We start from the raw sequence: 24,170 nt of genomic DNA, 5'->3' as shown, positions 1-24,170 counted from the left end.
GCTGAAGCAATTATTGGACTCTGCTGAACAAAACAGTCTCTGGACCCAACAGTTCCTCTCTCAAAGAGAAACCCGGAGTCCTTCAAGGTATTCCTCAGAAATATCTAAGACTCATAACTCATCAGTCCGTTTGCTAACTGAACTGTCATCCCTGCAGACTCCAGTGAACCTGCCCCCTGACCAGTTCCAGTCCCAGTGCAATATTCATGTGCTTGTGTTTCAATAAACCTTGTTTAACTTTTCATCCAGCCTCCGTGTGTGTTCTGCATATTGGGCTTACTCTGTAACCAATCATTGCATTTTAAAACTCATTTCTCCTAATGTGTCAAGACTAAAGTGCATTTTGGAGGTTTTTTATGTTAACATTTTTTCCTTCCACTTTGGAAATCATGCACAACATTTAGATGTATGAAATCCATCCTTATTCTGCTAACATTTGTCGATCTAATGAGACAAATAATAATAATTGAACTTTAATTATCTCACACTGGAGAAATTAACCTCTACATTTAAGAGATCCCCTTGGGGAGCAGAGGGCTGCCATCGTGGGTTACCCAGGGAGCAGTGTGGGGTTAAGGGTCTTTGCTTAGGGACCCAGAGTGGCAGTCTGTGGGAGTGGGGCTTGAACTCAGAACCTCAGGATTCCAAGCTCTATGCCTTAACCACTAGCCTGCCACTCCGAGCAAATGGTAGTATAATTCAAGGAGGACGACATTTTATGCACTACACCGCTTCTTTTCATAAGGTGGGCAGGGGTATTGGGATCCTAAAGTCTAGAAATTGACTAAGGAAACCACATTTTACCTGCTGAACAGGTCGCAGAAAAAAAGAGATTGACAGGAAGGTTTTACCTGTATGATAATAGCTGCATGTTCTTCAGCAGAGGTGCTTCTGTTAGCAATGGAAAGCTTATTTTCTCCCTCTGAGTCTGCGATTAACGAGGCCTTAGCACGTCTGCATTTCTGCTTGTACTTTCTCCACATCCTCTGGAGCACGATGGCTGCTGTGCTGCACAATTAACAACACATAAAAATACACAAAGTAAGTAAAATCGCTGTGACCATCTTTCAAAACAGATTGTTTTTTGCAAGCGGACATATGGAGTCTAGGACTCTAGAGAGATTATCTGTGTTCAGAGCCAACCATCACATTAAAGATCTACTGCCCTCGCTAAGATAGCAGAGTGTTAATGATAAGGCGCTGTGTTACAATGAAGGAGATCTTCAACATCTCTCGTTGTAAATCAAACAGAGGAGGCTCCAATGATGACAAATGGCCTCCAGAAGAAACTAATAAAAAGGCTCAACTGCCATGGACCAAATGATATAAAATGTGGAGTGTTTTCTTTTTTCCAGCTGTTTTGTACCATAAAAGTTTATCAGAAATGTAAAAGAATATGAACACCCTGCAACAGCCTGTGAGGTTTTGTTAACAGGTCTGAACATAAGGATATTTATATACACTTTTAAGTAATACTATAAAAAATAATGAAATGTAAATCATTTTTATTAATTATTTTAAGAATAAACACTCGATTTTAACAGTAAAACATCAATATTTCGAGGCTATTATAGCTTGGCCATTTCATGGAACCGATGTAATGTCCACTTTTCTACATAGGTTAGCTGACTTTCGGTGAACTGTTTACAAATCCCAGCAGCAGACGTAAACTTTTAATGAATTACTTTTTAATGTGCAACTTGTCCAATTCTTCGTCCAAACTGTTGGAGGTTTGTTCTTCTTTCGAAGACGGAAAGAGAGTAAAACCTTTGGTGAAGTTTGACCTCTGACCAGTTTTAACACCTCCAAATGTTTCTTGTTGGCTGTTTTCATTTGGTTTGTCCTCAGAGTGATAGTGAATATGTCCGTCCTTCTCCCTGCTCGGGTTGTCTGGAGGTCTCCTGAAAGCTGACTCAGTTTTCGGGGAATCTGTGAGCTTTCCTAAACTTCTACTCATGTGCAGTGTTTTTTCAGACATTGTTTGGCCCTCATCCATGTGTTCCGCAGACATAGCAGTGACATCATGTTCATGGGCGAATCTCTGATCCTCAGCGAGTTGCAAAGCCAGAGTAAAGTAATGGCAGCAGCTCTTCACAGCATCCAGAGACAATGAGGCATTTCTGTGTAAACAAAAAACAAGGACAAACATTTTATTAAACACAAAATGTTTCCCATTATTGCAATCGAATCAACCCTTTTCCATTTTGACTGAAATTATGACACATTTCCTTTGTTCTCCTGAATTTATTTGTCAATTATCGTCTTGATGACTATGTTCACCCACATATGGCCACCAGTCAGGGCTCTCTATCCCGTTTCCATCTGGTTAAGCTGACCTTGAGCAAGCTTAAAGTACTTCACTTGCTTCTGGATCGACCTGGATGGAAGCTTTACTAATGTGTAACACCCTCTGAACCAAACCAGACTGTCAAAAATAATAAACCGCTGTAATCCACACAGTAAACCTCATTTGCGACTAACCAAAAAATGCCACCTTTTGGAGGCTGGAGCCAGGTTCATAGAGCAGAGACTAGGCTATTGGCTTTGACCTACCTAACCTACACCACAAACCAGCTACCAAAAATGAAAAACAACAACTAAGGAAAATTACCTCACCTGGAAAAACAAATATGCTTCTAGACTTTTTTAGGTTCTCATTAGACTCCGGGACTCTCTGTTAGATAATCATACAACGCAGCTCACTTGATGATTGGCCACTCTTGGGTTGTTTTTCCATCATACAGACACTCGTTGCTGACTGCAGCTAATTTTTTTGTCATATCTGGCCTTAACTTTTTGTTGAAGGTTTTCTTGGTAATCCTCTATAACTAAGCAGGAAATGTAATAACAGTGTTTCAATCCAAACATGAAAGTACTGCGTATTTACAAAAAGCATTTCACATTTTGTAATTGGTTGTAATCCCACCTGCTCAATGTTTCCTCCATTGCACCAGGCAGGTTAATGCTAATTGGTGGCACAGAACAAACTTTTTACATTTCAGATCTGTGTAAACTGAAATTCAGCAGAGGAATTCATTCGCTTTTCACTCTGTTCATCTTCACAGTTTTCTTCATGCCAAACTTCACCTAATTTATTACATGTTATTTTATTACTGTAATTCAGGGACGTCAAAGGACTTGTCAACTTGCATGAGTCCCTTTTGTATAGAGTGAATTTTGATCCATTGTTGGTGCAAACAAAAAATACAATTTGTAAATCGAACTTTGAAACAAAGTTTGAAACAAAAAAAAAAAAAAAAAACAGCTTGGAAGTAACATGTTAACCAAATAAAGTTTTAAAAAGTGTAACCTTATTGTTTTCTCAGAATTTGTTTGTTGAAATATTTTTTTCATATCAAATTTATCTTTTATATTTTACTTTTTCAAATTTTACTTACAAAGTTTAAAAAAATATATTGATTTCATTCTGTATAAAGATTTAATTCTTTATAAATTGGCTTTCCTCCAGTGTGAGGAGCAATGTGAGCGTCGAGAGCGAGCATTTGTATTGGGTTTGAAGTTGAGAGAATGCGATTTGTAAAATGCAATTTGTTAGGCTCAATCGGAAAAAAAGAAATACAAAACAGTTTGAAAATATAACACCCGTAAAAAAAGAATAAAAAAATATAAATATATGAAAAAATAAACTGAAAAAAAGTCTGAGAACAGCAAAGTTACTCTCAAAAAATTTTATGATTAAAAAAAAGTTTCATCCCTCACTAAAAAAAATAATGCAACCGCTTTTGGCATTTATTTAATCATATTTAGTTGCTTTAACACAATTTTTTCAGTGTCCTACCCTGCTAACATAAAACAATTGTGTTAAAATAACTAAATATGATTAAGTAAATGCCAAAAACAGTTGCATTATTTTTTTTTTGTGCTGGATTGCTTTTTCGTTTTTAATTTCCATTTACAAATTGTGTTATTTGATTGGTACAATAATGGAACAGAATTCTCTCCATACTATTGAAAATGCGTGACTGAAGGGATAAATCCACTACAATGCCTCCTCAATTGAAACTTAATGAATCTATTAGCAATGCTTTCCTCTGTTCCTCTGCTCCCCTCCCGTGACTTCCACCCTGAGGGGGGGCAGAAACACACTCAGTCTGTCTGGAGAGGCCGGTAGTCTTAAGGCCAATAGCTTCTCCTCCACAAAGGTTCAGCTCTTCATTCTCATTTGGATCAGTGAGAATAGGGTCAGGGGGGTGGTGGAAGACTGTGACCCCCATGACCCCTTCCCCTTGTACCTGCTGGTTCACTCCAAGGTCACAATAAACACGCGCAGCATGGATATAAGAAAGCAGAAAACTGATATATATTAAAGAATTTGTCCTGTTATCGTTTGGCTAAACAAAAATCCTTACCTTCCTTCCAAAATAATTATGAATTGTGTTTTTTTACCACTTTTAAGCTTAACAAGCTCAACTTGTTTTATATAGATTCTATGTTTAGGAACAACAAAAAAATATGGGAAGGAAATCCAGGGCAATCAAATATGTTGGATTTCTCAAATTGGAGGAGTCACAACGTTTTGCCGAGCAGAAGACACCACACACAGCAGGATTATCTCTCTGATTATCTGTCCAGAGGCTCCTGATATCCATGGCTCTTTGAAGGAGAAGATTGTTCAGGAATCATCACATCCACCCTTAAAGGTACATAGTCACACTTTTTTCATTTTTTTAAATTCATACTCTCTTTTATGACAAATTTTTGCATTCTTTAATGCTTTGTTTTGCTCTGTTTGTTATTAAATAAAGCCTTTCTGCATATATTTACTATAAATAATGAAAAGAAAAGTCCAAGATCAAGTGTAAAACAAGAAAGAAGAGGTTTGAATCCAAGAGTGATAAAACTGGAGTTTCTCTAGGAAAACAGTCTGACTGTTGGAGTTCACTAAAGCTGGAGTTAAAGCTCAGGAGGCATTCTAATAAATATTGCTGTGAAGTTGAGAGACACATGAGTACATGTCCTAGCTAATAGTGCTACTGGTGTTAGCAATGCTTTAAAGCCCTATTCCGTAAAAGTTCAAAAAAATCCACTGGACTTGGTTTCCAAGATTTGAAGACGTTTCTCCACCTCTCCAGGAAGCTTTCTCAATTCAAATGTCTGGATCCGCAGTGAGTTTGAGTCTTATATAGACAAAGCCTGGTATTGCTTGTAAACATGCAAATGGAAACCGATGAATGGGTCGTTTGGTTCCATTGTTAGCCTGTAATATCTGAAACCTGTCTATGATTCTGAAGGTCGGTCGTTAAAGGGGGGGGATTGTTGTTAAATGGATTGTCTCCAGTAATACCTGAAACCTGTCTATGATTGTTAAGGGTCGGTCATTCAGGAGGTATAGTTCACCGGCTGAAGCGGGTAGGTTTAAAGCTCTATATTCTGAGCTGCAGGTTTTCTGCGAGGCATTACAGCACTGTCAGGACTCATTTAGTAGCTGCATCCAAGGGCAGCAAGTGGGATTCTGGTAGTTCAGTGGTACTGCCAGTAGATGGCGCCACATCTGATTATGTCTGCTCATTGCATCTGGTGCTATGGTTCTATTTAGGCTCAAATATGACAATCAGTACACTATCAGGGTGCATGCTTGGAGTATAGAGCCTTATAGGCATATAACATGACTATAGACAGAATGCTTTGGCCTTCAAGCAAAAGATCATTTATTCTGGGAACCGTTATATCTTTAAATATCTGTTCTAGCAAATAAATCACAGAATTAAATGAACTAAATAAACTTTATTATTTTTACCTTTCTCTGGTTCAGTTTAGGTCAGAAGTTGGTTGCTGCTTGTCGGTTAAACTTGGGTATTTGGTGATTTACTTAAAAAGCACCACTTTCACAACAGTACTTTACGGTAAACCTGAAGGACACACAGAACTGTTGCACTCAATCTCAATCTGCACAAACAATCGGCGTGACCTGAATGATTCAATGAAGAAATCCCGATTCTAGATCCAATAAACTCAAGAGAACTGTCATTGCCATCTTTGCAGGTTTATTCATGTAAATCCCACAGATTAGGTAGTGATTATAGGTTTTAGTTGAACGTTAAAAGGTAATACTTCTATCCACACAGTTTCGCTTGTGGATTACAGAAAAATTGCGTCTCAGCTATATCAGCTGTGAAGATACAGTTATTTATTAGAAACAAACACCCAGTGTTTACCTGGCCGTGGCAATGCAAGCTGTACATGATAAATTTAAAAGGTTTCCTAGCCTCCAGTCCATCAATGAGATGGCGTGTGGCACCCCTCTCACCTCCCCTAAACTTCAGTCTGACAAGAGGTCAGGCCAGGGGTTAAATGGCTGTGTCGGCTCATGCAAAGCCTCCCCCCAAAATGGCCCATTGTTCAGAGGCCAGAGGGGTAGAGGGTACCCAGCGAGGGGTGAAACTAGGAGAGCGCCACTCTACCCCCCCAGGGCCATAGGAGTCCTCGGTATGACCCGTTCCAGTGGCTGCCGCCACGTTTCATCTTTTGTGCAGCGTAATTCGGAAAGGTCAGAACGATAAGCAGGAAGCTGACCAGCGCTTTAAGTGCTGGTGGTCCTCCTTGCATAGGAGTGCATACACGTGTGCAGGGTTCAGTGACACTAAGGACTTGTGAAAATAGATGGATGTTGTGTATCAGACAAAACAAGGGAATAGCAAGCATTCCTCTCTGCTTGATGTCAGGCGGGGTGATTGGCTCAAGATAATAGAAAGTGTCACACAAACGCCTGTCAACAGACAAGAAAACCTTTATCCTGTTCTCGATATCTTCTGGTTGTTGGCCTTTTAATTTTGATTTTGCATGTGATAAATCAAACAGACAGTTCTGGCTGATAAAGCTCCTTTAATCAGAGATCAAGGCTATTTATTTGTGAAGAAAATTGACAGGTCAGAATAAACTGGCTTATTCCTCTTGCCAATCCCTCTTGTCATTCAGTACATGGAGAGAATTATAGTTCAATATTTTGGATCAAAAAACATTTTCTGTAGATAGAAAAAGGGGGGAAAAAATCAATTGAAATAAAAAAATTGCAAACCAGAAATGAAACCTTGAAAAATGTTCTAATCAAAAAGGTTTTGAGAGTAACTTTGCTGTTTTCTCAGATAATGTTTAGTCTCTTTTTGTTTAAAGTATGTTTTCTGAAATTTATTTTTTTAAAGTTCATGTTATATTAAAGTTATGTCTTACATTTTAAAATTTATTTTTTATTTTTATAGATATTATGTTTTAACTCTTTTCTATTTCTTTTTCAGACTGAGCTTCAGAAAAAGTGAGAGATTGGTGAAGAGATAATTTTTAGAATTTAAAAACAGATCCATGTTTTTCCATCATATTGATCCTGATCACAGTTCCAGATGAGCCATAGTGATCTCCTGTTTCCTGCACCGTCTGCTTTGCATCGGACTGGAACAGCGTTTAGTATCTGAGTCCCTCTGAGGGAGCGAGCTTCATTTAATCATTCAGCACAGTCTGTGCAGCCCCTACAAATGCTACATTTGACCATTTTTATGAGCAATACATTTATAAGCAATCAAACTTCTACCAAACTCAATTACAATCAAATGACTTGAATTGTTGAAATTTTTTAGAGGGGCTGCTAAGAAATGTCACTTTTATAGGTAATTTAACTTCATTATGGCAGCTACATTTTAACCCCTTAGGAAAATTTTCCCATATGATCCATTAGACAACATTTAATTTGTATTTGACAAAACATTAACCTGTAATTTGCTATTTAAATGCGTTTTTATTTTCTTTTTTAAAATGCTGCTGTTACTTCCTTTTACGGAGAAGACTGACCTATGCAAAGGCTTAGAACAGGTCCTCAGTTCCGATCCTCAGGGTCTGTGTCCTGCACCTTGTAGATGTGTCTCTGCTTCCACACCTTAATCAATAAGGTAAATAACCTCCTCAGTCAGAGTCAGGGGGTGTGTTTGATTTCTGCTGCATCTTCCAAGGACCCGTTCTACCTGGACCGGGTCCTTCGAGGTCCGTGGAAATAAGGAGGACGGAAAAGTTTTGGCTTTGGATTCAAACAGGTCCAGCGTTCTTTGGCTTTCACTGGCAAAGAATGAATGCCAAACTTCTCCCTACTGTTCTGGGTGGTAATAAGAGTTTAGAAGAGTTTCAGCAGCAGTACTGTTGTCGTGAATATCAGATTTATTGTAACGAACAGGGATTGGACCCAGAACTCAAACCTGCACAGGTCAGTGACGTTTGAAACAAGCTTTATTAAAAAACACTCAAAAGCGGGGGTTCGGGGGCGGGCTGCTCACTCTTAAGCAGGAAACCTGGCAAAGACAGCAGGTTAATGATCAGCGGAAAGTAACGGGCAAGAGTGAGAGAAGCTTTATCACTGATTGCAGGGCTACTGAGCCTGGGGAACCGACTACATGTTGGAGAACACATCCGGTACTGGGATCCAACTAAGTCCGTGCTTTGGGGGTTAACTGCTGGTGCGGCCAACAGGCAGGCAGGCACTCCTTCAGGGTTATCCAGGGGCGTTATCCAGAGGGGACCACGGTCCATACACAGAGAGGCAGATATCCAGGGGCAGTACAGGTAGGGTTATCCAAGAGAGGAGGTCCAGGTCCGGTCCAGATCTGATAACGGGCAGGCTTAGAGATTTCACAAGGGTTAGGGGGGAATCTGGTATCACAAGCAGGCAGGGTCAGTTAAACAGGAAGGCAACACTGGGTCAGCCTGGTAGGCAGGTCCAAGGACAGAATCGGGTCAGGCAACAGACAGGCAATCAGAATTGGAAGTGCTGGAATCCTTGTGCGGGTGGCTTGAGACAATCTGGAACTGGCAGCTGATCTGCACAGAGTTTATATGAGGTAAAAACAGGTGGAACCAGTAAGAGCTGGTTGCAGTAGAGCAGGTGTGACGAAATGTGGATCAGACCAGCAACAGAGCCGAGACTGTCATATTTATAGTCCCCGCACAGCAGAGATATTGGATTTTGACCTTAAATGTAAGCCATACCCATTTGCACAGGGACAGATAAAAACCTTTCAATAAACCAAAGATTAACCCCCAGATATCTGACTCACTAACCCTTTAAGATAACTCTTTTCATTAATTTGAGAAAGAACTATTTACATACTTGTATTATAGGCAACGTATGATACACCGGACCCGTCCTTCAAGACGGGCAAAAAAGAAGGCTCAATTTGTCGGCCGCATAACGAGGAGTCTTCAATCTGAAAAGGCCACGGCGCCACGCTATGATGTAATCAGACGACGAATCTGCCGTTTAGAGGACACAGCCCCTGAATTTGAACTAAGCATGATTCTGCAGAGTCCTTCTAATGACCCGATTATTTGACTCAGTTGTGTTGAAGCAGAGACACAACCGGCCTCTAGGAATGGAACTGAGGAACCCTGGCCTAGAAAGTGGTATCTAGGGTTAGAGATCCCACTTTTCTTTAGCTAGCAGCTGTAATCTGACAAACCAGCACTATCCTGTTGGAAATAGAGCATTTCTGCTGTTCTCAATGAAACATTTAGTTAGAAATCCCAGCATGAAAATACCAAAATAACTGAAAAAGAGGTGATACCATCACATGGACTGTGTCATTCTCGTGTTAAACGATTTCTCCTGCTCTTACCCGACTTTCCTGCTGAGACGCTGTTGTAAATCCCGAGTTTGCTTTAGCTGCTTTTGACAGAGCGTAAGGAAGCTGTGTGGGGCCAAGCTGAGCTGTCGGGAAGCCAGAGGAGAGAGAAAGGAGTCTGTCTGCTGGCTGTCATCAGGCCTTAAGCCAGGCACTGCTTTCTGCAGTTTGGATCTGAAAGAGAAAAGCCCAAAAAATAAAAGCTCAGCTATAGTGTCTGTTCTGATTGAGCTGATTTTAACCTAAAGCAGGAGCTGATATTTTATGTTGGAATGGTCAGATTGTTCAAATAAAGAAAAGGCTTCCTCCAATATTCTATATAAAGCAAGCCAAATGGAACTGCTCTGATGAAGCTTATATGTATTCACATTTTTCTAAGCAAATTTAAGAAAGAAATTCGAGCAAAGGCCTGAATCTATATTGGGACCATAAAGAGCTCAGGGTCTTTGGGAGAGGTAACTACAGCCTCAGGCTAAGGATGTGTAGGCAGAGAAAGTTACTAGAGTCTGCCCCAGAAGCAGAGTCAGAGATCTGCCAAATTTGGTCAGTTGTCAGTGGGAAAATACTGCGCTGAGAACTGAACAGGACACAAGGGGATAGCAACAATAAAACCTGCAAAACAAATGATGAAAATACATGCTTTTTGCCACTGGAAATTTATTTTTGAAATTTCCTGGACTCTTGGTAAAGGCAGAACAAAACACTTCATCTACATTTTAAATGGATATGTAAAAAATCTACTTTATGATTAAATGCAGTTCACTGCTTATTATCTTTTGAATCTGTTATCCTGTATGTTCCTGAAAAGGATTTTTAAAGTGCTGTTTTACAGGTTTTAGTCTAGAATAACTTACCTGCAGCAGAAAATGCTCTGGGTGTCTTCATGCCTATGCTAACAAAATAAAAATGACTTCTACTGTTTTATAACCCTCTCAATCCTAAAACCAACGTAATTTTGGTGGGGATTCCAAGATTTTTATTAAAGTAAACATTTTTTTATTGATTTCTTTCACCATCTCAGTTTTATATCCCTCTTTCACTCTGAAACTTAAAGGGCAACTCACCCAGAAAAAAACTTCTTTTGCTGATAAAATATAGATGTCTTTTAATGCTGTTTGCGGGTTCCTTGTATTAATATTTGTGTCTTAAATCATCAGTCTGGCGCACTCCCCAGGTAATAAAAAGGGAAACTACATCTGATTCTTAGTATGATTTGACAGTTCGTTTCATTCAGTCACATGACAAATAAGCTGTTACAATAAAATGCATTTTTGAAGAGAAACATTTAAATGTTCATGAATTAAGATTTAACAAAAATGAGTGGGCCTCATTGTTATTGACTGAAATATTAATTTGGCATTAATTTTTATGGAGTGAACTTTGTTCCATTATTATTTTGTCTGCACCATCAACACCAAGTCAAATTCCTTGTAATCACAAACCTACTTGGCCATTAACTTGATTCCGATTCTGATATTTGTTGAAATCAAATAAAACTTTTTGTAAATTGAAATTTTAGAGGATATTTGATCCAGAAAAGAAACTTTAATAAAGGTTTACATGATATTTTTTTTCCTATTTGTTTTTTCAAATTGAGTTTTAAAAATTTCAAATGCAAATTGCTTTGCAAATTCTCTTCACTTAAAGCCCAATAAAAATGTTGAAGGAAGACCAATAGAAATGCATCTTCACTCCTCACTAAAGAAGAAAACCCGCTTTGTGAGTAATGAGCTCTTTAAGACGCAATTTGAAAATAATGCAATTTGCTAAACATAATCTGAATGACAGATAATTGAAAAAATAATTTGAGATCATGTAAAATATGTAAAAAAAAAAACTCATTAAAATAATATATGACAGACCAATAATGATAACATCTGAGAAAACAGCAAAGCTATTTTCAATACATTCAAGTTTCATTTCTGGATTGCACTTTTTCATATCTATTTTCAAAATGTTATTTGGTAGAAACAATAATGGAATATAATTCACTCCATAGATGTAGTGCTCTGGAGCAATGTGAGATGTACTTTATCATTTTTCATGTTTTTCAGTACAGGTTTCCTACTGGACAATTAGTGATGGTGCATTTTGTCATGCATCTGATTCCCATTCAAATAATATTGGGCTGCACATGTTTATAAATAAAACCAAGTAAAATGCTGCCACATTTTTAATTCTGTATTTATTTTAAAATGGTAGATGTTTACTTTCATCTCAGTCCCTCTCAGAGTAGCCGTTAGCATTAGCCTCCAGGTCCTACTAATCAGGATGCAGCAAACAATGCTACCAAAATAGGGTGAAAAAAATGTTTATTTATACCAACTAATTATTTCTATAGGTTTATATAAAAATGCTTTAATTTGATCAATAACTTTTTTAATGAAATAAATCAGATGTCAAGGAAAGTATCTTTGACTGCATTTTATTTAGAACTAAATTAAAACGCGACATACGGGCAATGTTTGTTACGTTTCTCAATAAATAAAGGATAAATCTTTATTCGTATGACTCTTTTCTCTCAATTGCCAAGAAACCTTTTTAATGTTTCCACCAGTATATAAAAAAAAAACATTCTTTGTTGATGACCTTCGACTCTTTCCATCTTCCTAATCTTTAGTTTGTTCATTTCTTGGGTTTAACAGCTTATAGTTAAATCGATGGTTCGATTTCTATTCCTGCAATCAAACAACATCCATCTGTGCTCGGTAAATCATTAATAAAAATTACATGAGGTAGTCTAAAATAGTTTTCAAGGTTACTAGGAAATAAAAATTGAAGCAAGGTGGATTTTTTTTCTTTTTAGATGCGTTTCAAAGAGCCTTTTCAATAATAATGATGTTAGATTTGACTCCATTAAGTCCGGCTGTGACTGTAGTCATTTTCTAGTATTTGGTTATTAGTGCATTGATTTTTCTTATTACAATGAGAGTAACAGCAGGTTCAATCACTGCTAAATGAACCTGAAGCCATGTCCATTGCATTTATCATTTCAGATTAATGTTCTATTTCTAATATTCTATGTTGAAAAACAGCAGTGGAAGCATTTGCTAAATTATGATTTTTTTTTTATTATAAGATGTTGCACTTTACCTTTATGTTAAATATAGTGGCAAAATTCTCAGTCATTCAAAAAAAGTTTTTTTTTAAAACACTGGACTTAGTTTCCAAGTTTGAAGATGTTTCGCTTTCCATCCAGGAAGCTTTTTCAATTCAAATTGAATTGAAAAAGCTTCAAACTTGGAAACTAAGTCCAGTGGATATTATTTTGAACTTTTTTGAAATGACTTTCTGTTAAAGTTGTAATATTTTTGAGTTACAGGGAAAAATAAGCAGTGTAAACTTGCTGCTTAAAATATTTTGTGCACCATAATTTAAGAGATGTTTAATTATTGAAAATAAGACAACAAAGGTAAACCTCTATTGATTCAATCTGGAGTTTTAGCTGAACTAAAACTGTGAATGTATTTGCCTTTCTTTTTTTTTACTACATATTTGTTTATGCCCATATTTATTTAACTTAAACCCAAGTTCCCTTAAAAGAAACAACAGTAAATAGGAGATTTTCAGTATGCAGGTATTTATTTCACAGTGTCACACTGGTTCCTTTTTTCGCTTAAGATTTACTGAATCGATTTCAAGTCACTGAATCAGATCGGATTGTTCTAAATTAATCAAAATTGTCAAATCGATTTAGGAACCACAAAGCATGACATGAATCTAATCGCTGTTAAAATGAATCATTACACCTCTAGTTATTTCTAATGTTAATGTTACCTCCAGCCAGTAGAAATATGTCAGTGTAAGTCAAAGTTTAAAGCCTAAACCTGTCAAGGAAGTTAATAACTGCGGCCATAACTGTACTGCACTACATGAGATCTTGACATCTTAAGCTTAAGTATAGGCAGTCAGCATGGAGTGTTTTTGAAACCCTCCCACGACTCTGATGGAAAGATGCGACCACAGAAGATGAGGTCTGTGTATTGTCAGGGAGTCTCAGTTTAGATGTGGTCCGCTGGGTCTCTCTTGGCAAAAACGGGGACTGGATTCCAGCCCTGTGGGCATGGAGTCTGGCCCACTGTCGTCAAATCAAGTGAAGTCCAAACCCAAACAGAACCTTTTTTAGTTGTTGCATAACCTCACTGAGTGTGTGTGTGTGTGTGTGTGCGTGTGGGTGTGTGTGTGTGTGTGTGCGGGGGCGGGGTATTGTAACAACAAATATGCACCTCTACTTCCCACTAGTGAAAAACCTGTAGGATCCGTTAAGTTCTCCATATGATGATCATCTTTTTCATTACTTCTGTTTTTTATTCCTGAAATTCAGACTTCAAACATTTTCCAGTGACTGAATAAATTTCACTTCTGAAAATCGTCTGAAATAAATTCATACTAGCGTGTAAAAGCAGATTTGCATTTTGCTTCCATTTCCTCTTTGTCCTGTCCCCAACCCCACATGGAAACCAGGCCCTGTTTGATTCAGTGAAGACTTCCTCCAAAATTGTCCAAGTGGTGCTAATTAATCAGTGTTTTCATCATCTATATCTCCAGTTCCCTGGGCTGCCAATGCGCCTGCCTTTTGTTTCTTTAATTTAACTACTGTTATCTCAGGCCTTGGGTGAAAGGGCCTGGGCTTGGGTGGAGCACTACTCAGGGGTTCTTATAGATCATAGTTAAGGTAAAACAAAGTTCAGTGAAATATTACAGTAGTGTTTAGGTTAGGCATCAAGAAGGGGGAAGTCACTTAAAAAATCCCTGTTTGATCATTACTCTGGTTGAACTATTTTAAAGTTATCTGTATTTAAGGTACAGTAGAGATGTTTACTAGGGATGCAAGTTATCAATTAATGAATTAATCTAGAAAACAAATAAATAAATTTACATAAATATAGCAAACGCATGCAGATTTATTTTATAAAGCCGAAAACATATGAAGGTTAGGACATTAGCATGTGTCTCACACAAAACATATAATAATATATTGGTAAAACTTAGTGGGGTGGGCTGTGCTAATATAGTTGACCTTTATGACTGTGCATTCTCTAAAAGAACCAATAGGGGGAGCCTGAGAGCAGAGGTCACTTAGCTCTGCTTGTTTAGCGTGTTTAGGAACAGGCTAGCTGCACAGAATAGATTACCGTGCTAACTTAAGAGTTATTGCCTTTATGAAACCTGTTATCTGGAAAATCCTGACTTACTCCCTTTTCCTGGTTTTGTGAAATAAGGCCCTGTTTATATGGGCTTGTTTCTCTCCCAATAAAGAGCTCAACAACAACCAAGATTATATTCTTACAATATTCTGATTGTTTCAGACCGAACTGAAAAAAACATTTCAAGTAGAAATAATTTTCCTACCAACTCCTTTACAAAATGAGTAAAATATTTAGTAGTTTTATGTTAATATATGAACCAATGAATAATCTGTGATTTATCATTTGAATGTGCTGCAGTGGGGCTGCAGACACTACACAGAGACAGATGTGTGGGGAACCTCTCAATAGTCCAACTGGTTAAACTGGATCAGAGGGTTAATCCCTGGAAGTGAACAGGAGGGCCTATGTTCTCCTGGAATGTCAGCCAAAAGGGGAATGTGAGACAAATATCAGCTTTTAAACAGGACGCTTATTTGAAAATCTGAGAAATGGAAGTTGAAACATTTTTTTTCACACAATTTTATCATTATCTCTATTTTTTGGTTCATCTGAATCTGAAAGCTGCAAACGCTGCAAAGGAAAATGTGACCCAGTATGCAACATAAACAGCTGCTGAGTCTGTGAACTGAGCTCGGCTCCCTGAATGTGTCTTGAATGTCAGCAAGTTACCGTATGTGAAACATTAAACATAAAAAGCATCTCTACCTGTCGCTCCATTAAAACTTCAGCCTACCTCCAATCTCTCTCCTGCTGCAGAGGATTCCCTGTCAGATGGACCTCTTGAAGAAACAGACATCCCTCCACATTTTCACAAACATTTTGCAGCTCTGAGAAAGACACAGAGATTTAAATAAAAAGCTTCTGCTTATCCTTTATGATTTAAATTAGTTTTTTTCAAATACAGTATGGAGAACACATGGAAGGGTCATGGGAATACATATCTGTTACTGTAGACTATTGAAATAGCCACATCAACCACACAACCACATTTAGAGATAGAGACTAAAGGTTGGGTCTGTGCTTGAAAATAACTCATCAAAAAAGAGAAGACATTTCAAATCTCTCCATCAGGGTTTTCCCTATAGAGTCAATTTTGTTCCACTGTTGAGTTAAGAACAAGTTGTTCAAAAGGAAATTTTAAAAACAAAATCATATCCAGAAATCTAACTTTTAAAATCCTCTTATTCGAAGAAAGATTTTGGTGGTTAATGTAGTGGATATGAAAATGTACATTTATTTTGAAAATGTAATTTGACTTTTTCAGTTTCTGAGAAATAAGTCCAGATCATCACTCCTCTACCACCATGCTTAACAGTGGGGAGATGTTAGGTTTTCATCCATCATGACTAGATGGAACTAGATGGAAAAACATGGTATATAAAGCCAGTTGCATCATAATGACATTAATAACTTCAGCATATTAAAAAAATACTCTAAAAGTACTCAATTACACAGATTTAATTTCTTAATGTTTTTATTTATACTCGTAATGAAAAAAATGTTTGATTTTAATGATTTATTATAATTATTATTATATCATATATTTTAACATATAGTTTTTAATTTGTCACATTTATACACTAGCATTGATTGTTTTATGATATGGTCCAGCGAATCCATATTTTGCTATTAAAATGTGAATTTCCCCTATGTTGGATCAGTAAATTATCATCATCAACATCATTATAATCTAAAGATAAAATGTAAACATTAAACCTTCAGTCTAAACAAGCTCATACTTTAACTACAGCTCTCTCTGGAGTCGCTGAAGCTTTTATCCTTTCATTGTCTCCTCAGCAAAGCAGACTATTGAAGTGAAAAAAATAAATATGTATGATTCTCAAAATATCTTCCAATAAAACCTGTGGCATGCGTATGTATTCAGCCACCTAATAAAATCCCAATTACCTGTGCAACCCCTAAATCAGTAAATATTATCCTTGTGTGGAATTTAATCCCGGTATAAATCCAGCTGTTGTCTGAAGGCCTCAAACGTTTGCTTGAGAACATTATTGAACCAATATCACAGCAAATCCTCCACAGATTATGTCATGATGGTAAAGTTACGAGTAAATTGGCCGTCCAACCAAAAGGAGAGGCTGGACACTGAGCATGACACTAAGGCGCAAATCCATGGTTTAAGCAGTTTTTCTTCTTCAGCAGCACAGAATTAGACTCTGAAATCCTTTATTTAATGCAATGGGGAAAACAAAAAAGCTGATGAAGAGCTGCAGAAATCCACCGCTAATAAAACAACCAAAACTCATTCATCTAACAGTAGCAGCTTTAATAAAAGAACAGATCTATCTATCTGTCTGTCTGTCTGTCTACTAAACTAAAAAAGGAAAAGGTTTTACCTGCCAGGCAGTTGAAGCTCAGATCCAGATTTTTCAGAGATACCAAGTCAATCATGGAGGGCAGCTGGGTTATCCTTCCACACAACGAGAACAATGGTTTCATTAATCTACAGTATTTATCTTTAAAGAGCTTCACATGAACTATTGAAATCATAAAGGAAAAAGTAGCAGATAGATGAAGACCTGTTTTGTGAGACAGCAAGATGTTCCAGAAGGGGAAGCCAGCAGGCGGCGAGGCCTTGCAGAGAGGAGACGTTGTTATCGTCCAACAGCAGCTCTCTAAGTAGAACTTGATTGTTAAGACTGGGGGCCTGATAGAGAAACAAGCTGTCAATTCACACCAGCCGCACTGCAAGGTTAGACTAACTTTGCTCTGCTGCTACTGCTGGTGGAGCAGCAGCTGAGCTGACCCCATCTATCACTGTCAGCTGCTTCGGTGCGGTTACTGCCATCAGCACCGGCTGCTGGTCAGGCTCTCTGGGATCAGGGTTGTCTTTTAGCATGCTAGGAGAGCAGAGGAAATCTTTAAGCTTGCCTGTTTAGAATATATATATATATATTTTTACTGCCTTGGATTTAATCTCATTTACAGAGATAAGTGATTATTTTGATGAAGAAAAGAAGCAGGATGTCGCCATCTAGAGAGGAATAAGAACAAAAACAAACAAAAAACAGCCCAGATAATTATTTTCTCAGGACTAAGTCTGTGTATAAAATGTAAAAATCTCGCTGTACATCCAGCTGCCTAATCACACTAACGTTAGTGCTATACCGGCCTCTCTTCATTTACTGATAGATTAAAGGAGTATTTCTGTGTGAAGATCATAAGAACACGGATAATCAGGTTTGTTGAGGAGAGACCAGAGAATCATGTTTGAAATCTTTCCCTTTAAAAACTGAAGAACCAGTGTCTTTATAAACCGCATTATGTCTTTTGTTGCCACTTCTTTATCTATACATAATCATTTCTTATCTTTTATTATTTTTTATGTTGTATCACTTTTATTCAGACAACATTTAGCTTTATTGCACATTTTAAAACTTTTTAAACTGTCTGAATTACTGCATAAAAAAAAAAAAAAAAAAACAGGGAGAAAATGTACTTGCTTGTTTGAGTGACTGTTTAAAAACTGGAACAGAGAACATTGTTCCTCTAATCAACCAGCAGATATGAACTTCCAGCTTGGCCATCAAGCCAGATTTAAGGTAGATGTTGTTTTGTTTTCAATCAGTATCTTTTGAAAGGCATTAAGAACTAAATTATCCAACACAGCTTTTATGTTGTAACATATATCTCAAAACTACGCAGCTTTTGATTCTTTTATTCATCCATTAATTATATTTTTGAGTATATTTTCAGTAAGTTAACACTTCTAAATAAATAGAACAGAATTTAGAGGAAAAATATTGCAATTTTTTAATGCTGTAAATAGCAAAATAGGTAATAATGCAATAACCAAATTAGTAGAGGATTATTTTAATAATCGGTTTGTCAGGATTAATCTGAACATCCTTTTAGCCCTAATCTAAACTTAGAATGTTGACACCAAAGAGGACGTAAATTTCTGTGTTTGCTTCCTATCTTCTGTGTATTTAATGACAAAGGAAACTCTGATTGCCTTCAGTTTGACCAATATTTAGCAGAACGCACATCATTACCATTTTAATGTCTTTGCATTTTGTTTTTGAATTACCTTTAAATTATATTTTCATTTGTTTTCATTGTCACCTTCCCTTCTGTATAACTGAACAGTTAAAGGTTAATCACTTCAACTTAAGCCAACGGTCTTTTGTTTTTAAAATCTTCTCATAATCCACTGAACCGGGTAAAAAACCTCCAGCTGATCACTTTTTCCAGACTGTTTCATCTTGACTGCTAAAAGATCTTCTTTTTTTCAGTGTTGTTTTAGGGAATCTTGACTCTTTTAAAAAGCAGCTGAAGACATTCTAACACAAATAGGATTTTCTTTGTCATATTTCTAAATAATTAATTTGTTTTGTTACATGTTTGACATATAAACCCAACACTGAATGGTGGCATAAAAGCACTCGCTTTAAGTAGGGTTTGTTTTGTTTTGTTTTTTTACATCTGCAGGGTTTTTGTTTTTTGTTTTTACCTCAGTAAGGTTGTTGGATCTTAGATCCAGAGTATGTAGAAGAGCACTGTTCTCCAGACCCTCAACCTTTGTCAGATGGTTGTGAGAGCAGTCCAGGTGGAGCAGAGTGTAAACCTCCCTCAGCCCTTTGGTGCTAATCAGCTGGTTGTGATCCACAGAGAGCCTCTGCAGTCGCCTTGCAGACTCCAGACCAGCTAGAAACAGCAAAGAATATTAGACACAAAAAGTAGCAAACAGTAACAAACAGCTGCACATCTGCAGGGCCACAAAGAGTTCATAGTTCAGTTTACAGAAGGGAAATGCTGCCCTCTTGTGGAGATTTGAAGACAATCGTGTTTCTTGCTCTGTGGTTCTCACCAATGCGAGTGATTGAGTTATGAGAAAGGTCAAGAAAGTCCAAACTATCAGCGCCTCTTAAACCGTGGATGGACGTCAGCTTGTTATGAGCGAGTCGAAGAATCCTCAAACTGCTCATATTTTCGCAATCCAGAAACGATATGTCGTTTTCCTGAAACAATGAATGGAAACCCTCAGTTATCCCCCTCCCAAAAAATCCCAGATTTACGTTTAAACATCTAGATTCAATGTTTACCCTCAAATCAATGTAGCAGAGCTGCTGCAACTGGCTGATGCCTTCCAGAGACTGGAGGCCACAGTGTCTGAGGGTGAGGGACTGCAGTCGATTACACTGGGCGATGGTGGACAGGCTGCAGGCCGGCAGGTCTTCTAATGTGGCCGTGGTGACCTGATAGGGAGGATGAGAGGTTACAGCTAACATTAAGTCTTTCATTTCATGTCAGTTTATTGGACAAATATGAAACACAGAATATTATCTGTCAAACTGTCATTTTTAGGATAAACAAGGTCAATCAAATTGGTTTTAATCCAAAGATTTGAAATTATTGAATAAACAGCCCAGGGGAAGAAGGCTGATGGGATAGTTTATTAGACAGGGATAAACATTTTCCATTTTTTGCAAGAAAAAAACTGTTTTCTCAGATTTAATTTTTTCAAATTTTATATTGTTGTTTTTTATTTTAGATTTTCTTTTTGGTTTTTATTTGTTTTTTTAAACTTTATTTTTTCACATTTCATTTTTACAGATTTAAATTTTCAAATGTATTTATTTTTAGATTTTCTAGGATAATTCCCATCTCCACACCTGTAAAGTGCGATTTGAATAGAATGCAATTAATACAATTAAATCTGAAAAAAATATAATGTGAAAGAATGTAAAATCTCCCAAAAAATAGAAAAATATTTGGAGCTTTAACCAAACATCTTTTTTGCTTGTAACAATAATGGAACAAAATTCCCTTCATAACCTTCCAATAAAACTAAGTCAAAGAATTCTTCACAAAGAAGCTGGTGAGAAAACGTCAAATTAAGTTTCCAGAGTCAGTGAAGAGTCGGGGAGCCATGCCATGAGCTGAAGTTGGTCCACTGAGTTCTATGAAGCCCACAGGTTTACATGCCTTCTTCAGCTTACGAGCTATATGAGGATGCTGACTTCATTCTGCACCAATACGCTGTAACAGTAACTCACTCACTTGAACCCTGTGGAGAATTCATAGGTACTACCAAGTGGGAGATGAGAGAAACAAGAAGAAAGAATCCACGGCAGCCATTTTTTAAGCAACATCTCAGTAGAACCAAATGCAAGATCCTCACTTCTAACTCAATTCGTGGAAAGACATTGACTGTTTTATGAATTCACAGGATACTTTGTGTATTAAAGTATTTTCTAATGTTCTGCACTGCAAAAAATCTAAATCTAGATAAGTAATTTTTTCTTAAAATAAGTGCATTCGTTCTTGAATTGAGGAGGTAAAAGAGACATTTTGCCAATGGAACAAGACAATTTACACTTAAAATAAGAAAACACAATTGCATTGTCTTATTTCAAGTGCATATTATCTAATTATCTTATTTTAAGAGTAAAATTGCTCATTCCATTGGCAAACTATCTCATTTACCTACTCAAATTAAGGGTGAATACACTTAATTTAAGAATTTTTTACTTATTTCTAGATCGTTATTGCAGTGTGAATCCATATCTTTGTTCTTAACTGTCTAAAAACAGATGTTAAAGGTATAGAGGAGGATCTTCTATTTCCGGTGGATCATCTAAATAAGTGGTCCTCCTAATTGTCAATCTTTCTGGTTATATGTTTACGTAAGGCCGTCCTATGTGCTCGTCTCGTTAGCTATATTTTTCTGCGCATGCACACTTTCAGGCCACATATCTGTGGTGAGCTACGGTTTCAGACATCGAAGCTTACCTTTCTCACCGCGGTTCTTTGAAAATGGCCGAGGGTCTGCGAAGTGTATGAGAAGAAAAAAAAGGCCTCAGAAGAGGCACATATATTCTAGAATGCTTTGCGCAGAGAGCTCTCCTCGTAAAGCATTATGGGGTTTGCTGTCACAGTGGCCCACTGTTGCATTGGCTGTTGCTACACCACAGAAGGAACTAATAACAAAGATGGCACAGCACAGTGAAGGAGGAGTTACGTGACCGACGGGGAGCAAATAGCAGTAATCCTCTGTCCAAACGGTCAGTTAATCGAATTTGCTATAAAGTTTACTATATAGTCCCTGCTCTAAATAGCGATTAAGGGATTTAGGGGTTAGGGCGAACATTTGGACACATTAAGCTTGTATGAGCTATGAGAACAGAAACTTTTGTATAGAGCATGCTTGAGGAGAAATGGGCTTGTGCACGCTCTTGCACAAGCCCCTCTGTATCTGCTCTCTTGAGCAGATACAGAGGGCTATTTTTTTTAAAGTGGAGAGGACAGGTCTTTTTAAAAAATTAGCAAAAATCCTCCACTATAACTTTAAGTTTTCATTTGCTGTGAGCCATAATGACCAAAAAACCACAGAAATAAAGTGTGCATCAATATGTCAGCGTCATCGTTACCTCCTGCAGGGATCTTCTGCCTGTGGACTCCAGCAGAGTCTTTGGGTAAAGAGGGGGCAGACTGCTAACGCCAGCTGCCCTCCTGGGCCTCCTCTGGCTCTGGACGCAACCCTTCTGCTTCTTCTTGTTCTGGAGGGACAGTTTGGACCAGGGCGTGCAGTATTCCTTCCAATACAACATCTTCTGCTCCGTGTGCTCATGAAGGGACGCAGGAATGGGGGTGGACTGCTTTGACTCTGAATCCAGTGCGTTTGTGGAGGTGTCAGCCATGTTTCTTCCTGGACGATGATGCTGTGAAGTCTCACAGATGCTGAGGCTTGTTGTGGCCTCAATGAGGGATGGAACGGACACCAAGGGGGTCCGATACTCAGTTTTGTCTGAGTTCTGTGGAGACTCTGCACTGTCATTTTCTTTCTTCTTCTTGTTCGGATCATTCCGGTCTATCAGCTTAACCAGTTTTTTTGCTTCTTTCTTTCCCTTCATGGCTCCTCTACCTTCTTCTTCTTCTCCCTTTTCTAGAACTTCTATCTGTTCTTCTTTGTCAGCTTTCATTTCATCATCTTCTGCTCCATTTGTCCCACTGTCTTTTGTTTGGCATCCCAGATCCTTTAACTCTTCTTGCCTCTCATCATTGTCTGTTTTCCCTAAATGTTCTGTTTCTCTCTGCTCTCTTTCATATTTTATACTTCCTTTCCGTTCTTCCTTAACTGTCTTTTCATCCTCTGCATTTCTTTCATTTTCTTCTTTTTCTTGTATAACTGTCTCTGATTCCCTCCATCCCTGTCCCTCCATCTCATTGTCTTGTCTTTTCTGATCTCTGGTTCTTAAAAGGCATTTTTTCCCTAAACATAGATCCCCCCTCTTTCCTATCTTTCTCTCCTCTTCCCATTCTTTGTTTTGCATTTCATTCTCTGATGTCTTCCAGCCTGATTCTTCCCTCCTCACCTCGTTGTAGTTCACTTTAACCTTAATATGGGAACCAATCATTGAATCTTTGTCTCTTTTTGTTTCTTTATCTTCATTCTTCTCCACCACTTTCAGTTCTTCACTTGGCTTTTTGTTCTTTTTTTGTTCTTCACCGCCCATCATCACCATATTTTCGGTTACCATTGACCATCTCTTCTCCTCTCTCCTCTTTGTTTCCTCCTCCTCTCTTTTCACCCCTTCCTTCACTTCCTTCTTTTCCTCCTCTTTCTTTCCTACCAATTCTCTCATTTTGTGTCTTCCAAATTGGACCCATTTATTTTCTCTCACGTCTTCTCTCTCTGTTATTTCATCTTTGTTTTTATCCTTTTCCTCTGCCTCCTTTTCCCTCATTTCTTCTTTTTTATTCTTCTCACTTATCCTTCTCTCTGTCTTCTCCTTTATCTGGCTTTCTTGCTCCATTTTTCTCCTCCTTTTCTCCTCTTCAATCATCACCCTCTCCTGCTCCACTTGCTTTTTAAAGTCACCAATCAGCTCCTGGTAAAGAAGCAGCATTTATTCAATTAGTCATTAGAAGCGAAACAAACATAAAAACAGCTTCCAAAACAGAACGGAAGGTTTCAGTTTTAGAAACTCTGACTTGAGAGACCTAAACAGCCCCATAGATATCGTTGAGTCAAACTACTTCACGAACATCCAGAATATGTATTAGCAATGTTAAAATCGTCAAAAGATCCAGATATTATCATGGGGTTTTTACTTGATTGTTCATTTCTGTGTTATTTTGGTTAAACGTTTTGGATCATTGTCCTTTTCAATGAGCATGTCAGGCTGAAATGGTGCACCTTATGCCAAGGAAAAGTCCAATACATTTAGATTATGATCCACATAATAATTTGGATATGGGAAATTTATCAAGGATTCTTTAACATTATTTTGTGGAACAGACAATTCAGCCCTAAATCAGTGGGTGGCAGCTAGGGGTGTAAATAATAATCGTTTCGTATCGATGCATCGATCCAACAGCCAAAGATCCGATGCATCGACACGTCCGCAAAATAATCGATTCATTTTTTTTTTTTTTT

The 24,170-nt window shown here is 37.7% G+C and overlaps 1 protein-coding gene across 1 annotated transcript in view; it reads right to left on the bottom strand.

The window, feature by feature from the left end:
- The window catches only part of lrriq1 (leucine-rich repeats and IQ motif containing 1), a 59,853-nt gene that overhangs the window by 23,157 nt on the left and 12,526 nt on the right, over positions 1 to 24,170 (bottom strand). Inside the window, exons 7-17 of the mRNA XM_015397972.1 lie at positions 23,502 to 23,622; positions 22,162 to 22,745; positions 19,834 to 19,986; positions 19,599 to 19,749; positions 19,242 to 19,435; positions 17,308 to 17,435; positions 17,125 to 17,198; positions 15,501 to 15,594; positions 9,612 to 9,791; positions 1,686 to 2,120; positions 852 to 1,008 (exon numbers count right to left, since the gene is read on the bottom strand). Coding sequence (XP_015253458.1) covers positions 852 to 1,008; positions 1,686 to 2,120; positions 9,612 to 9,791; positions 15,501 to 15,594; positions 17,125 to 17,198; positions 17,308 to 17,435; positions 19,242 to 19,435; positions 19,599 to 19,749; positions 19,834 to 19,986; positions 22,162 to 22,745; positions 23,502 to 23,622 — 2,271 coding nt within the window. The remainder of the gene's footprint in view (positions 1 to 851; positions 1,009 to 1,685; positions 2,121 to 9,611; positions 9,792 to 15,500; positions 15,595 to 17,124; positions 17,199 to 17,307; positions 17,436 to 19,241; positions 19,436 to 19,598; positions 19,750 to 19,833; positions 19,987 to 22,161; positions 22,746 to 23,501; positions 23,623 to 24,170) is intronic.

This window comes from Cyprinodon variegatus, unplaced genomic scaffold (genome assembly GCF_000732505.1).
Source record: "Cyprinodon variegatus isolate N-32 unplaced genomic scaffold, C_variegatus-1.0 Scaffold901, whole genome shotgun sequence".
In the NCBI taxonomy this organism is placed as follows: Eukaryota; Metazoa; Chordata; class Actinopteri; order Cyprinodontiformes; family Cyprinodontidae; genus Cyprinodon; species Cyprinodon variegatus.
The sequence above is the reverse complement of the archived record's forward strand: the minus strand, read 5'-3'. Positions and strand labels throughout refer to the sequence as shown.